The sequence below is a fragment of the Trachinotus anak genome, unplaced genomic scaffold (assembly GCF_046630095.1).
Source record: "Trachinotus anak isolate AG129_WGS33_773 ecotype Australia unplaced genomic scaffold, CSIRO_AGI_Tana_v1 ptg000001l, whole genome shotgun sequence".
Lineage (NCBI taxonomy): Eukaryota > Metazoa > Chordata > Actinopteri > Carangiformes > Carangidae > Trachinotus > Trachinotus anak.
Window position 1 is genome coordinate 20,029,954 of NW_027273852.1, and position 16,676 is coordinate 20,046,629.

The 16,676-nt window shown below is 44.4% G+C and overlaps 1 protein-coding gene across 4 annotated transcripts; it reads right to left on the minus strand.

Moving 5' to 3' along the window:
• Positions 1–1,251: 1,251 nt before the first annotated feature.
• etv5a (ETS variant transcription factor 5a) lies at positions 1,252–12,377 on the minus strand. 4 transcript variants are annotated; one of them, XM_071483301.1, is made up of 13 exons: positions 12,236–12,377; positions 10,313–10,450; positions 10,034–10,127; positions 9,883–9,930; positions 9,383–9,433; positions 7,510–7,633; positions 7,110–7,415; positions 6,695–7,017; positions 4,845–4,907; positions 4,415–4,483; positions 4,008–4,177; positions 3,796–3,897; positions 1,252–3,400 (listed from the first exon to the last, which is right to left on the minus strand). In XM_071483301.1, the coding sequence occupies exons 2-13, from the start codon at positions 10,358–10,360 to the stop codon at positions 3,170–3,172; spliced, it is 1,629 nt and encodes a 542-aa protein (XP_071339402.1). In that variant the 5' UTR covers positions 10,361–10,450; positions 12,236–12,377; the 3' UTR covers positions 1,252–3,169. The 4 variants fall into 4 exon arrangements, with proteins under 4 accessions (XP_071339402.1, XP_071339385.1, XP_071339394.1 ...); XM_071483284.1 differs by having other exon boundaries at positions 3,790–3,897; XM_071483293.1 differs by having other exon boundaries at positions 10,313–10,438; positions 12,236–12,376.
• Between the last annotated feature and the right edge of the window lie 4,299 nt (positions 12,378–16,676).

Below are 16,676 nucleotides of genomic sequence, written 5' to 3' on the forward strand. Positions count from 1 at the left end.
ACTGAACCACAAGTTGCGTCACTTCTTACATCTCCTCTCTCAGGCTTCTCTCTGGAACTCTAGTAACAACAGATCAGTCAGCCAATCAGAAGAGAGGATCTGAGCCTCTTTTCTGATTGGCTGACTGTTTTCTGAGTGATCAAATAAAAAGTATAGCAGATTTAATGTAAACACTCAGAGAAACCAAATCCTGCAAGGTTGGATGGTGGGTCGTGGCTGAGGGTGGTGACTGTTTTGTTGTGACATCACAAAGTTCCAGAAGTACTGACGGCTGGTTTTAAGGCTCAGTGTCTGAATACAGGCTGTGTGCATTTCTCTGTGGACTGAGGCTTTGATACTTTCACAGTATTAATATAGAACCTAGAGCTGCTTTATAATCAAAAACACATGGACATCTACCTTTATACAATATGAGACCTTTAATTTAGCAGTAGACACGATGTAATTGTACATTGAGTAAATGAAAGTTGCTCAACTACTGTTCATATTTCTTTAATACAAAAACCCTTAAATATAAAGTCATAGCTCCATTAATTTATCCCAGTTTATGGATTTATGCTTTGACCTCACAGTCATTGTACAGGCGAGTGCATGTATTGACTGTTTTAATATTTATGACTTAGTCTGTGCTCTCAGTCAAGGCTAATGCTTGAACTCATGAATAATTCTACAAACTAAAACAAGCACCAAACAACAGCATCAAAAACTGTATGTCTCCTCCTGTGCAGCTTACTGGTGGAGCTCACTGCAAGTTTTACGGTCAAAGTGTGAATTATTTACTGATGAATCACACATGTCCGTGAAAACATAAATGCGTAACTAACCCATAAATATTTGTCAATAGACAGTAATCATTCTTGTTCTTTATGTGCTGATAGTACAGAAAAGACTGAACATATTCTGGTTTTATTTCCAGACGTAGATTAAGTATGTAGCCTTGAGTTTCTGTCAGAAACCCACAAATCTTTTAATTAAAAATAATCTATGTATTATTGACTTTCAAAATGCTCAGCACCAGTTGCAGTGCCAAGACATTGCCCAAACACATTTTGCCACAAGTTAAAAGAGAGTAATCATTTACCCAGAAATGTAACAGAAAGAGTCAGGAGAAGCATGTGACTCAGAAATCAACCAGGTCAAGCACAGTGACTGCCAGACCACAGCAGCCAGTCAGCTGACTGACTGACTGGCTGCAAGCAGGAGTGTGGGGGTGGGAGAGAAAATGATGAAACACACCAGGACTGCAGGCAGTGAAGCATAGAGGACCGTTTATTGTACCCAGTACAGATTATTATAAACTCAGCAGTGTAAGAAACACATTGTGAAGGGAGTGGATTGAAGCCTATACAAGTGCAGACAATCCCTGTGCCTGGGGGGAAGGGGGTGGATCCCATGATAATGTGTGTCGTCACTGTAGCCTTTGCTGGAACTCTGGCCTTTACATCGACACACATACACATACACACACACACACACACACACTTCTACAGGCATGATAACAACAACAACAACATGTCCTCATCCATTCTCCAACCCAACACAGAGGCCTTTTAAAGAAACAGTCTGCAGGAGTAGCATCCTACGGATTGGGTTTTTTTAAAAAGGTACATGTCTATTAGAGCCAGAACTATACAGCATATACATTAAAATCAAAACAAATGCAGCCTTATAGCAAAAATATATACTTTATATAAGTTTGTCTTTGCCCCCATTCAGAAACAGAGATAATGAACACACACAAAAAAAAAATGCAGAGAATATCACAAACATCTTCTTTGTCCAGAGACAGTAAAGCGATATGTTAGTGGACACACAGTCTTGACTGATTACACCATGCAAAGAGAAGCAGAGGTCTCCTGTCGACAGCTTGTGATTGGCAGAGAGGTGTCCCAAAAGAAGGTGGGAAAGTTTCACCCCTTTCTTTTTTTTTTTTTTTTTTTTTTTTGCATGCAACGTCCTGATGCTCCTGCCATACTGGTGCATCAGAGGAACTAGTACACTGCCAAGGAAACATGATGCACCCAGACAGAAATACAAAAAAAGGACCAATGTTTATCATACATAATAACTTCTTAGGCTTTCTGGGAAAATACGTTCTCGTGTTATGCGTATCCCTTTTTGAAACAATGGAGGTGGGAGTGCTAATCGTCTCTAAACTTGAGAGATAAAAAACCAAAAAAGTGATGAACAGAGGTGAGAGGAGTGTACTGTATAGACTGTGGGGTGCAGTCTCTAAAGGGAAGCAGATACAATCTCTTACGAAGAACAATTAAAGAACGTAACATTTACACAAGAGAGCAGCCCGACCAACTAGCCTGAAATACAGCAACGCCCCAGAAACCTGAGAGGTCCGGGTCTCTAAAGTCTCAACAGAACTGTAGAACAGCTGGCGTGTTACAAAAACAAAAAAAAAGAAAAAAGAAAAGTTGCAGTCCTATCTACAGAAAACAAGCCAATCTGTGGGTTCAGAATATGTTGTGTGTTTTCTTAATCCGTTTTTGCAAATTAAAGCCCTTTCACGGATTCTGTAGTTCGGATGTGGTGACATGGAAATGTTGGGGGGTGGGGTTGGGGGTGGGACCAAAAAGGCAACTCTAGAATAATGCTGCATTTTGAATATCTCATTAGTTTTTTTTTTTATGTTTTACTCTGTTGGTTATTCGATTGTTTTTAAGAAAAGCAGATTGTCACAAAATCAGAAATGTAACAACTCTTCGCAGTCTTGTACAAAGGAGGGGTCGGCGAAAGGGTGGGTCTGTCAGTTCAGTTAAAGTTGGCGGGCTGTGGCCTCGCTTCGTTTGGTCTCCATAGCAACAGCAGCCCCTTGCCTTACTTCAGGAAGCTTGTAAGGCGGGCAGAGCTACCGAGTCCAGTTCACCCTCACCAGTTTCTCAACCTTCTCTCTCTCTCTCTTTCATGTGATGGTGCAGCAGAACAGCCGTCGCAGGTTTTTCCCTCTTTCTTTCTTCGCTGGGGAGCTTACAGAGTTCTACGAAGGTTTTCCAGGGAGCAGGAGAGGGAACCATGAAGGAGCAGAGCGCCAGGTTTTCCATCCGAGCAGCTCGGCAGGTCCAGCTCTGGATTTTTTTAAAGAGTTGGGCGTCGAGAGACTTTTGGGAGTGTTTTGCGTGTACATGTGTGTTGTGCGTCAGGAACCCCCCTGCGCGTTTTAGTAGCCGTAGCCTTCTGAGAAGGGCAAGCCCGCCACACACTGCTCCCCGGCGTCCAGCAGGTAGGGAGCGCTTTCGTCGTAATGGGTGAGGGGCACTGTGTCGTCGTCCAGCCCCGGCAGGCTGTCCGGGTCGGCCTTCAGGTTGGGCCTCTGGTTGTCGGGGAAGGCCATGGAGAAGAGGGCCTCGGGGTCGCACACAAACTTGTACACGTACCTCTCTCCAGCCACCTGGGAAACAAGACAACACACATGAAACCTCACTTGTTTTGGATTCACATCAAATGCACAACATCACATTTATTTTAAACGTGTAATTTCCTTTGCATCACCCAGACTGATACAATCTGATCAAACTTGTGTAAACTGATTTTGATGTGGTTGAAATGTGAGGCAGCAAACACCAAACATAAATAGACCATTATATTTAGTAGAAGAAGAGATGTGGAATGGATTCACAGCCACTATTTAGCCGCTGGCTGTGATAAGAATCTACATCATGAGCACCCCCCCACCCCCCTCATGGTTGTAATCAAATATCACTATCTACACTATTTTAGTGCCCAAACAGCACTCAGTTGCTGGGGGTGGAGGGAGAGAAAAGAAAAGGGTGAACGTGCCTTTACCTTCTGCATGATGCCCTTCTCGTAGTAGTAACGCAGTGAGCGGCTCAGCTTGTCGTAGTTCATCGCCGGTCTGTTCTTCTGGATGCCCCAACGACGAGCCACCTGAGGGGAGAGGCCAGAGATTACTCATCTGCAGTGTAAATACATCTCAGATGTTCAGGTGCCAAAAAAAAAAAAAAAAAAAAGATATGAGTCCAGTCATGGGGACTAACCTCCTCAGGCTCGATGAGTTTGAACTCCATGCCTCGGCCAGTCCAGGCTATGAAGTGGCCATTGGCTGGGTCGTCCAGTAAAGTGACCAGGAACTGCCAGAGCTGCAGGGAGCCGCGGCGCTGGTAGGGAGGTCCATCACGATAGACAGTGGGCTCCTGTTTCACTTTGCCTGTGAGCAGGAGAAGAAGAAGAAGAGCAGGAGGAGATGGAGGAGGCAGGAGGGGAGAGAGTGAAGAAGAAGTGTCAGTCAGCACTGTGCTCCACCATGGCCACAGTGTGGTGAGACATTCCTGCCAGATGGTGACTGTGAAGTGGACTTGCTGTTCATTATGTACTGTGAGCAGCCAGTCCTGCCTCAGAAAACGCTCACAGCAGACAACTTTAAGCACAAACAATATCTTCTTACCTTCTAGTCTTTCAGGGACCACACAGGTATCATCAAAGTACAGCTGAGGGTCTCTGTCGAAGGAGAAGCCTGAAATTGAAAAAAGCAACATGAGTCAGATGAAAGTGTAACAGCAGACAGAGTGTGGGAAACAGGCTTTTGTTCTCCTATGAACTAAATATTCAACCCAGACATTCAAACTGCATGCAAAGCAATACAGCTGGACAGAGCTAGTGCCAGCTGCAGCTGGCACTAGCTCAGGATTCACTAATAGATTCACTTCCCCTTGAGCTGTCATTTCAATGCTGCGGACCACTCCGCTTTCATCCACCCTTCACCCACGCTGAGCTTCCAGCAGCTCGATAAGTCGCAAGGTTCGGGGTCACAGAGAAACAAACGATTTCATTTAAACATCGAGGACATAAAAAGCAGGACAATAATCTGAACTTACTTTCATGGTTATTCTGGTAGAAGCTCCCTGCTCTCCCGAACGATGACTGACAGTTAGGCACTTCTGTAAACAAAGAAGATGGGCGCATAAATTTAGACCAGACGTCCTCACTGTCATATCAAATGTGCAATACATTGAGATCCACCTCGCAGCTGACGGATATATTTGGACCCCTGCCACCGTGCACACAGATACATAGCTTTGATATTGTATCTGCAGTTCGTATGGTTCACTCTATGTTTGTGGAGACATCCAGTCCAGGCTATATCAGTGAGTTAGGTCACATTGATAAATATACAGTATGGAAATAAAAAGGTCAAAGCACACGGTGGCTGCTTTTCTGTCCAACCAATGGCCATGTTCATCTGCAGCTCCAACAGCTGGGCTGAAAAATGCCCAACCCCACACACACACACACACACACACACACACACACACGCAAAACACCTAGGAGTGGGCCAAAGCCCAGATCAGAGTACACTGCACAGCACACAACATCCCTTGCATGTCCGCCAAGCCCTTAAATGGGATTATCACCATGGCTGCTGTATTAAATCTCAATGACAATCAAGTTACGCCAGTAACCACCACCCCCCCCCACCCCTCGAGGGGGGTCAAGGCCTGTCTTCTGTTTGCAGCGTCTCTGCGGTGTGTACTAACCCCCTCCACTCCCACCCATCAGTCCCATTTCCTGTCTACTGATAAGACAACCACAGATCAATCTTGAGCAAGCGTTTCCTCAAGTCTCTGACTCTTCTTGTCCTCACTTAGGAAGGAGCCAACAGGAGGTAAAATCGTTATTCTCAAGTCTCACCACGCAGGCAGAGAGATAGAAAACAAAGAGGGAGTCAAAGAAAAACTTTGGAGACTCCTCTCGTCTACTGCTGATTGTGCGTGGATTTAAATTGTGGCTTTGTGTCTACGATAATGCTTCTGGCACCGTCTGTAGACTGCCAAGGCCGGGGGAACAATATGGCCCATGTTAGTATGCTGAACATGCACATCTTCCATCCATCTAGAGATGCGAGGCCTCTGTGACGTAGGTATTTAAAGGCCATAAGAAGCTAAGAGGATTTGTCATTACATCACTACTCAGCCAGCCGGTCATACAACAGGCACAAAAAGAAAGAGTATATGAGACTGAGTGAGTGAGGAAAGAGGGGGAAAAAAATGTTGCAGAGTTTCAGGAAAAGAGGATGTAAATGCATCAGAGCAGGGAGAACAGCTGGGCGTGTGGGCGTAGGGATCAAACAATGATCCGACAGTCGCTCCAGCTTGTTTGATTTGCACCATGTGAGTAAACAGCATCTCTGCCATGGCTGTTTGAAAAAGGCTCTTTTGGAGAAGGACTGGCATCATTTGGCCCCTTGTGGATTCTGTAAAAACCCGGCAGAAAATTTCCAGGCTCTTACAATCAACTTGCCGGGCTGCGGGTCACTAAGTCCTCTGAGGGCGCTGTCCTAGATCTATTCCAGGTAGGCTCAGTGAAGAGGGTTTCTGCACCTGGCTCGATGACCCACTTACTTTTTGCCCTTGGAGGCTTATGCTGAGCTAAAAGACCCACTTCGACTTTACTGCCGTGACTCTGGAGAAATGTTGCAGATTAAGCTTTGAGAGTGTGAGTGTGTGAAACGAGCACCTGTATGTCCAGGCCTCCGCTGCACGCTAAAACTCACAGGCATGTGTCAGAGCCCAGAACAAACATGGCCAGGTACATTCCTCACTCTGCCCGCTCCACTTGCTCTCAGTCCTGGACAATTACTTTCACACAGCTAGCGAGGGACTTCACTGAGCGAGGAGACGGGGGCATCTTTATGAACAAACCCCCTCCTCTAAACCCTGATACTCACCAGAATCGAAGCAGAAGTCACGGGGCTCCTGCTTGATGGCCATGGGGTGGAAAGCAGGCTGACATGGAGGGCCTGGTGGTGGACCTGGGGGGCCCATGGTGGGGACGCCCTGCTCGGTGTATCGTGGGTCGATGAGCTCCTGCTTGAAACCCTGGGGAGGCACAGCCACCAGCGGCTCTGACATCTGCCGGTGGTACGGTGGCCGCCCGTCACGTGGCATACTGTTGCTGTTGCCACTGGGGGGCTGGGGCAAGAACTGGGGACGCCCCTGACTCTCTGATGGGGGGAAAGGTAGACATGGCTCTGACATCTGCCTCTGGAACCTAAAGATGGAGGAGTAAGAGGCAGGACGATGAGGTTCATGTGATCACTGAGAGTGACAGCCTCACAGCCAGGTCAAGAGCTGAGTGCTCACCTGTGCTCAGGTGTGAAGTTGTTGGCATCCTGGCTGATGGGCGCGCAGGGCACGGCGAAGGGCGGGCTGTGGCTGTGGACCGGGAGTGCTTGCTGGTGCGGGGGGCCCGCATTCGCTGTTATAGGCTGTTGTACGTGCACAGGACGCGGCCCTGGGGTCGGGTTGGCTACATGGGGGTGAGGAGGGGGAGGAGTCTGCTCACTCAGTGGGTGCGTTCCTGCTGTGCTGGTGGGGCCGCAAGGAGAGACCGGTGTCGAGGGGGGAGTTAATGGCTTGAACCCTGGAGTGGGCTTCCTGTCGCAGGCACTGAGGAGGAGGAGGCGGGGAAAAGGTCAACATGAGAAGTCAGAACTCCTTCACCTGAGAGGGACGATCGTGGCATCATGGAGCCACTACGTACCTGTAGCTGTAAAGGCACTTCTCTCCGTAGGGCATGGGACTCCTGTCCTGGCGACAGGGAGAAAGGTCTTTGGAGCGAGTCAGCTCTCGTTTGATCTTGGCTGGTGGCGGGCCATGAAACATCACTGGAGACACACAGAGAAACAGCAGTGCAGAGTGCATTAGATAAACTCCAGATATCAGACGCTATAAACAGAAGTGCAGCAGTTATCTTAACAACATTTGGAACTGATGGATAAATGGATGCATGGACAGCGTCTGTGTATTCCCCCGACTGACAGAGCCACTTAGCAGCTATTTATCATCCGCCCTAATGACGGCCGACTCTGCACTCTGAAAACAGCCATCCATCCACCACTGCTAGGTAGCATGATACTAACTGCACTACACACACCAAAGCTATCAAACCTCTCGTCTGATTCCCATTAGGGCACGCAATACCAATACCCATGAATCAGTGTGGCTGTAATCTAATGGCGGTGAAAGATTTTCTTCTCCCGCGCTGTAACCATTAGACACTAGCTGCAGCTCTCTGTGTATCAATGGCAGTTTCCGGGGCGCCACATAATAGCCAGGCAGAAACTAGATCCCTGGGCACAGAGGAGCAGGAGCCAAATAAATCACCCAGGGTGCTGATGGACCTAAGGAGGACTAACAATGGGCACGTGAGCTCCCCTGTGTGCGCTGTGAAACCCAATGGCTCGAGTGAGACTCCTCACACAGAGAGAAAAATAAATAATGGGGAGATTAGGCGTCTTTTCTTACTTTGGACTGACGCAAAGTCAAGGGGGGGGGGGGTAATTAATGAACAAGCACCCAACCAAACGTCTCTCCTTCAAACTCACAGGGCCCCTACACTCCAGAGTGAATTCAGGTCTGCCATGTGATGCCCTTACTGGCTGTAGCTCCTATTAGAAAATCTGGTTTTGGTGAAGAGACTCACTCCTCTGCATCTTACACATACCCACAAACACACAGCGCAGTGACAGCACAAGGTCACGGACTACACCACAACACTACACTTTGCATAAACCTACATATGCACACAACCTTGGTTGGTACATACATACCAATGCATCAACTTCAACAATGTGCTTAAAGCAGTGCAGCCTTGTGGTCAGTTTGCAGCTCGCTGTGCCACATTCACCAAGATTTAAGAGGCAGCCCTGACAAAGAGAGGCAGCAACCACACCCTGTCTCCACCTCCTACGCATCAGACGAAAACATAAACTCAAAAAGACAGAGTGGGGGGGTGGGGAATGCTCCATTGGGCATAATTCAAACATATCCCTCAGCTGCAGCCTAACGTGCGATGTGCAGAGAGGGGCAGGTTGGAGGACGCGGTGCAGACAGTCTCGGGGAGCAGCACTGAAACAGGCAGCTCTGAAGCTGACCTATCCACTGGAATCTAGCCCACTTAAGCAGCAGGGCCTGAGTGCGGGAAAGTGTGAAATCAGATTAGGAGCTTGGCTCATGTGATGCCCCATGCCAATCGGCTGATTAAACTCAAAATGGAGGAGAGGGAGGGAGGGAAGGAGAGCAGCCTTTCCCAGAGCTGTGTTTTGAAGACGAAGGACAGCAGGATGAAGAAGCTCTGATAAAAGGAGGGGTGACCTGGACATCTCGTCAGGGACAGCAACACAAAAGGAATAAGAGATTAAAGTCTATAGGAGGTGAACATTTCTGATGCAGTGCTGCTAAAAACAGCTTGAACTGAAATCTCTGCCCAAATCAGGCAGGAAGCAGGTTGGGGTAAAACATCCTAATGAGGACCAGGGTTGACTGATATCAAAAAAGGCAGTTACACAATCTGTTCAGGGGACACGCACAGACTCACACTTATCATAAACGAAAAACAGAAACCAGATACTCACAGCTATCCGACTGGAAATCTGGGACAAACTGTTCATCATCAGGCACCTGGGCTGTGAAGATACAGGAAAAAAAAATCAAAAACTGACGCCATTAAAAAAGTGTGGATAAAGAGGTGAAACAATGGAACGAGAAAAAAATAATCTGCTGGTTTACTGACGATTTGAAAACACAAATCATAAACATAAAAAAGAGAAAATGAGCGACTGCTAAAAGCTACTAGTAAGACAAAGAGGGTCTTGGTCGGCAGTTTCTCATGCACAGGACTTTGCTCTTCTTGCTCTAATTGCTAACTCAAAAATAGCAATATTTCACATTCTCATCAGGTTAATCTTTCATCTTAAAACCTGCCCAATTTCATCATGTTCACCCTTTAGAAACAAAGGTCTAAGAGACAAACATTAGAAGACCCACTCTCCAGTGGCTGGTTACAGTGGAAGACACTGGACAGTGGCAGAAATGGTCAAAAATGAAACTATTATAAAATAAATACGAGACTCACCTTCTGCAATCCAGATCTCTTGCAGCTGACTGAGGTCTTGGAAGAGTTCTGGAAATCAAAAAGTCAAAGATATTGAGTGTTGGCTCCAGCTGAAAGTAAAAACGTGGTAAACACAGGGAAACACCTGGTTCATTCACACCAGCGCCGTTACCTTCTGTGTCCTGGGCGAGTTCTGTGTCGACAAATTTCCTTTTCCTGTCGTTAAGTGGCCTGCTGTAAGATGGTTCCTCCACGCGAGACTTGTGCTGTTGGGAGAAGAAGAAGAAATGTCAGAACATCAAAAGGAGACGTCACTGACCTCCAGACGGACACGGCGGATGGTGTGCAAGTGTACTGTAGATGTACGGTGGTCCACGTCCATATTGTCATGAGCCATGGGTGGACAGTGTGAGGAGGGTGTGATGTGTGAGGCTGGAGTGTGACCACTTACACTGGGTGGGACCATAAATGGGACTTGCTGGTCGTAGAATCCGTCCATGTTATTTGGCTGATTGGGGGGGCTTCGATATCGGGGGGAGGGGGAGGTGTTCGCTTTAAAGCGACAGCGGCTGGGTCACTTTGTGGGTCACTGGAAAACAAGATCAGGAGAGTAAACATACAGCAGGTGTCATAATTTCACACTGACGCCACGAGAGTCATTGACTATCATTATAAAAAACGTCACAGTGTCTCTTTAATGTCATTATAATCTAACAACGCAAACCCAGCCTTGCTCTGTTGAAAATTTGTTGTCTTGTTTGTATTCACATTTGTTGTAATTTTTTGAAGCCATACTACCTGCTGCACTTCACTATATAGTCATGTGTTTATACAGCAACACAACTGTTCCTCTGCATCACGTTCTGATGCTGCAACAAGGCCAGCATCTTCTCTCAGCCCTTTATTTAACCAACAAACAGCTCTTTGAACCGAGCCATGCCGACTTAGGGGGAAGCAGCACAATGTAAACATGCAGTCATTACAGAATACATGTAACACAGTTACATAAGCTGCACTCACTGGCCATCTGTGGGCACTACTCTCCACTATAATCAGCTTGGAGATGTTGAGCAAAAGACTTGGAAAGAGGAGCCCTGGCTCTACGGAGTCTGTGGCGTGCTGTACAACGCAAAGCCTCCCAAACAAGATAGAAAAAAAAAGGCCGGTCATAGAGCTGATTAGTGTCTTATGGAGGCTTGACCCTATTGCTGGCTGATAAAACAGTGTTGCAGTTAGCCAAATCTGAACTGGCTGGTCCCCTGTGTACAACACCGTGAAGTTAAAAAAACACTAAGGATAAAAAAAAGTTCCTTTTAAGCAACAATAACACAACAGTGAGCCACTAGCTCTGCCCTCTCTTCTCACATCTCCCTCAGCAGAGTGATATGACTCACTCCTCTATCTCCTGTTAATGGATGACGAATAAAGGATTGCTGCTGGGCAATAATTACAGGCGCCACTTACAACATCTGAACCCAATGTACAGGTCTTCACGGGGAGTTCATATCAATACAACACATCAAAGCTATTTGACATTTACTATTTAATTGGCTTCAATCTGAGCTACTATTCCCACATAGTAGTGTAATCACTATTCAAGATGGAATGTGTGTATTTAAATACAAGGTAAAGTTACTTCACTACATAAAAACTACACTAAGGATACACACTAATGAAATATCGATTATTATCGTATTATAAATAAATAAGTTGAACCTCGGGAAATATAAAAATATAATATGTAAACTCACAAAAGCTGGAAAACTTCACCACAAAAAAACAGTTAGATTATGATTCTCACTTCAGTCTCACAGGTAAACAGTCAAACTTGTGTAACTGTGTAATTCAGACCAACTTTTACCACAAAAACTTGTTCATTCTGCCAAAACTTTTTCGTCTCAGTCGAGGCTGGGGGGCCGCCGCGAGGGGAGGGGGATCATCCGACAGCACCCCCCCCCCCCCCCAACTCCTCCTCCCCCCCTCCCCGCCCATCCCCCACCGCATCCCTCCCTTGTTTTTCTCAATGAAGTGAAACTCGATCCGTGTGGAAACAGGGGGAGGAAAAAAAATGGCCCCTCCATTCATAAAAAAAAAAAAAAAATCACAAACAGTCGCCCGACCGCGCTGATAAGCCAAAGCCAAAATCCACGCAGATAAATAAAGAGCCTAATAAAACACATGCTGGGCTTCAATACGACGCACGGAGTCTATTCTACTCAGATAGGAGTCGATTTAAAATGGTTGCCAAAGTAAATATGTTTAAATAAGATGGCGTTGCGTTCGTTTGTAGTCTAAAAGAGCGTTAGGAAAAACCTCCAGCCACAGCGCGGCTTCACTAAAGCAAGTTCTCGTCGAAATAAGTACTGCAGCTTACCTTGAGTGTGCGTTTATACGTCCTCTATATCGAAAGAATGCGGTAGAAAATCCACAAATAAAAAAAACAACGTGTCGACAGTCGTGTAGTCGTCTGCGCACTGACACACTGATGTGCCTCCGTCGACTCACAAAACTTGACTGAGCTTTTCGTTAATGGCCCGGTCGGTTTTCCCCTGGGCTCCAGCGGCACGCAGAGACGCGCGCTGATTGGCTGATCCGACATGTCCGTTATGCGAGTAGCCAATGGCGTCTCCGGAGCTTATGAATTATGTACGAGGCACTGTTTGGCCAATCGCAGCGCAGCAGTGGCCTATATTTATGAATGGCTGGATTTCATTCACACTTTTTTCAACCCTCAATGCCAAGATGTGTTTGTTAAAGGGCCAGCCGCAGTGGAAATATACTAAAGCTCGAAACCTACACGGAGTCACGATGACTTTCCCTAGTCTCTGATAGATGGCTACACTGTAAGAACAAATTGGATCAGCTCTACTCGGTTAACTGTACAAATGACTCTGGCACACTTACACACTGACAGTAGTGGAAAGTAAATAAGTACATTTACTCCAGCCCTGTAATGAAGTACACTTTTAGGTACTTGTACTTTTCTTGACTAATTCCATTTTATGCTGTTTTGTACACTAACATAGATTTCTGAGGGAATACTCTTGGCTACATTTTACTCCACTATATTCATTTTAAAGCTTAAGTTAAGCTACTTTCAAGTTCACACGTTCAAGAGTCTTTGTTGTCATATGCACAGGTAGTTACACTATACACTGAAATCCTTACTTTAAAAATTAAAAATTGGGCATTATTTTTTCAACAAGTCATAAAGTGCATTGAGCATCATTGCAAATATTGCACATAACAGTAGAATTAAAACAGTATAACTGTACAAATACCAGTTGAATGACAGCAGCAGTAAATGTATGTTTGTGTATACTGAGTGAGGGGTCAATAAATAAAATGTGTGTGTGTGTGTGTGTGTGTGTGTCTGTGTGTGTGTGACTGTGTCTGTGTGTGTGTTTGCAGATGCCTGCCCAAATTATTAATTGTTTGATTGAATTGCTTGATAGTTGTAAAACATCATGGCATACATTAAAGTATTGTCTATTAATCATTAGATTAAACTCATTAACTCCTGATGACAACTGAACCCTGAAAGTAAAGCAAACTGACAGGTTCTTAACGTTAAATGTAAGACACGAGGTGTTGAACCACACTGCTGCAGACTGTAAATGACACTGGGGTAGAAATGGACAAAATACTTCTATTGAAGACATATAAGACCATATCGTCTGCATGCATCTGAAGATCTGCAACTGGCTTCTTCTGGTTTCTTTTTGCTTCTTTTCCAATAGTTTTCAAACAGATTTTTCCATCTATTGGTTACATATGATTTACAGAATCATTTATATCAATCTATCTATCAAAAAACCCAAAACAAAGCAAAAAAACAAAAAAGAAAAAAAAGGTGATTACGTTGCAAGTGGAGATGATGAGGTTAATCAGTCTGTACATATCTGGGTGAGTGCAGGTCACATTAGCATAAAATGTGGAGTAGACATTTATTGACACAGTAGGATAGTAATTAACTTTGTGACCAGCTGATCAGTGGTTTTGAATCATCTTTCTATTGTTTTTATCCTATTTTGAACTTGCATGTGATCACAACTTTATACCTGTATTGAACCTTGTCCTACCTTGTTTTATTTTACCAGTTTTTTATTACATTAAAAAACCAGCCTCTCAATGTGAACATTTGCTGCTTTACTTTGAGATTTGGTCTCTCACTAACTAAAAACAATCAGTTGATTAATCAAGAAAAAATGGCAAAGTAATCTAAAACGATGAAATCATTAGTTCTAGTTTTACACAAAATAAAATTGGGAGTACATTTTCCCAAGTTTTACTTAAGTAACATTTTCCATGCAGGATTTTTAAGTGTACTGATTGTATTTTCACAGTAGCACTTTTACTTAAGTAAAGAATCTGAATACTTCAATACTGAAGACAAGACACAACCTTATAACAGTTAAATTTGCTGAGCACATTCATAGTACAAGCATGACCTGTTGTGATTTTTATGAGAACATGACCTTTCTTTGTCACACTGATGGTAGTGTTTTAAATAAAGGAACACAACTAGTATATTGTTCATCATAACTGTTCAGACTTTTAAAAATCAAACTCTAAATGTATGTTAAAATACCTTCTTTCTTTAACTATCACCGTTTTAAAATTACAGATTTAAAACCTTCCCAACTTCTTAGCATCAAGAAGTATCCGAGCGAAAATAAGATATTACCATTTGTATGCACGTTTACACACAAATATGTGTGTGAGGGAACGGCTGTTGAGGAGCAGAGATTAGTGGTCATGAATAAATAACCTTGGTCATTATCACTTCAGTCACCAAATTAGGAATCCCTCATATCAACTCTATATGAGTGCGAATGTCACTCCGTTTAAAACAAATTCCAGCAGCTGGTATAAAAACTATAATCCCTGACAAATCCCTGCAGCCACCAGGCAGAGATTACGAGGCTGCTGCAGAGGCAATAACAGTAAGAACAGACAATCACACATAGTTGTCACGTAGGATGTACGGCTATCTTTTTGTGTCTCAGAGGTCAAAGGTCAAAGGCAAACAGCTTGTCTTTCAGGATACAGGCTCCGCTCTGAAAAATGTGGAGGTAAGAGGGTTTAAAAATATCCACTGTCAATTTTCAGTTGTACATGTGTGTGAGGCATTAAGTGGCAGAGGACACATCTCAGTGAAACTATTTCACAAAGCAGCAGCCTGCAGGTCCACTGCACAGTGCACCTCTTCACTGGTGCGGATGTGGTGGGTGGTCATTTGGAGGCGTGTGGAGAGTGAACACATTGCGTTGCTGTTCTTACTCTTTCCTTAAATAAATGTGCCATATGCAAAGGGTGACATGCTGCTTGTGTACATACCTCTCTCTCCCAGGATGACTGTGAGTGTGAAAGTGGGAGCTGTGAAGGCGGGGCAGGATTTAATGTCCTGTTCCCTCGAAGACGACGACGATGACTGTGGGTTAGTGTGACACTGACATAACGGCCAGGTCAGCAGCGCTGCCTGGGTGTAATCTGAACTAATCTGAGCTGAGTCTTTTATTAAACCAGGTGAGAAAAACAGTGGTGGAAGAAGTATATCGTTAACTTGGGTAATAGCCTAGAAACTGACATGATTTAAATTTTACTTAAGTAATTAAAGGTCACATATTGTATAAGGAGAGATTTCCACAACTGTTTTGATGATAAAGGACTGCACCAAAATCCCAAGAGATATCCCTTTTTAGGTTTTTGCAAGTATCTGGAACACATCTGGAGATTTTTTGATATGACATTTTACAATGCCGTGATCGGAGCGTGTACAGTCCAGATTTCATCATATATGAGTCATAGATTGAGATATCTGGGCAACTATATCTTGGGAGTATTTGGGGCAATGAAAGCAGCCCCTCAAGCCCCGCCCACCTGGACCCACCATCCAACCTTGCGGGATTCGGTTTTTCTGAGTGTTTACCTGAAATCTGCTATATTTTTATTAGAGCACCCAGAAATCAGTCAGCCAATCAGAAGAGAGGCTCAGATCCTCTCTTCTGATTGGCTGACTGACCTGTTGTTACTAGAGCTCCAGACAGAAGCCTGAGAGAGGAGATGTAAAACTACACTGAGATGGTAGAAGTACAAAAGTATTCGTATCAATATATGTAAGTTCCAAAAGCAAAAGTACTTATTATGCAGAGTGGCCTGTTTCAGTATATTATACATTAAAAGTGTAGTTAATCTGAACTACTTTATGTGGTACTGGGTGGCTTGTGAATGAAGGTCTTATCTTAACACTATCCCTAATAATATTAATATAATAATATTATTCTAATTTGTAATTTGTATAAGTAATTTGAATCAATATAGTAACTGCAGGTATGAAATAAATGTCGTGGAGAAAGTACAATATTTGCCTCCAAAATGTTGAAGCACAGTTAAAAAATAGCATAAAACAGAAATACCGTAGTAAAGTACAAGTACGCCAAATTTTACTTACAGTACTTTGGTAAATGTACTTAGTTACTTTCCACCACTGGTTAAGCCTGGAGTCTCTGAACCATGATCCTTCATGTACTTCATGGCAGTTGACCCAGTTTTAAGGTTCAAAGTTCATTTTTTGTCATAGAGCAGCAGTGGAAGAGGCACATGTTGGTTTAAAAGAATACTCCACAGTTTTACATGCACACATTATGCACAATGCAACTTGAAGAGGTGTGTGTGTGTGCGTGTGTGTGTGTGTGTGTTATATCTGTAGCTGTAGCCTGGAGCATCTTGAGCACAGATGAGCAGCAGGCTACAAGGGTCTGGTGAGCTCACCTCTCTCTGACTCCACACCCTCAGACTATTTTTCATTTTCA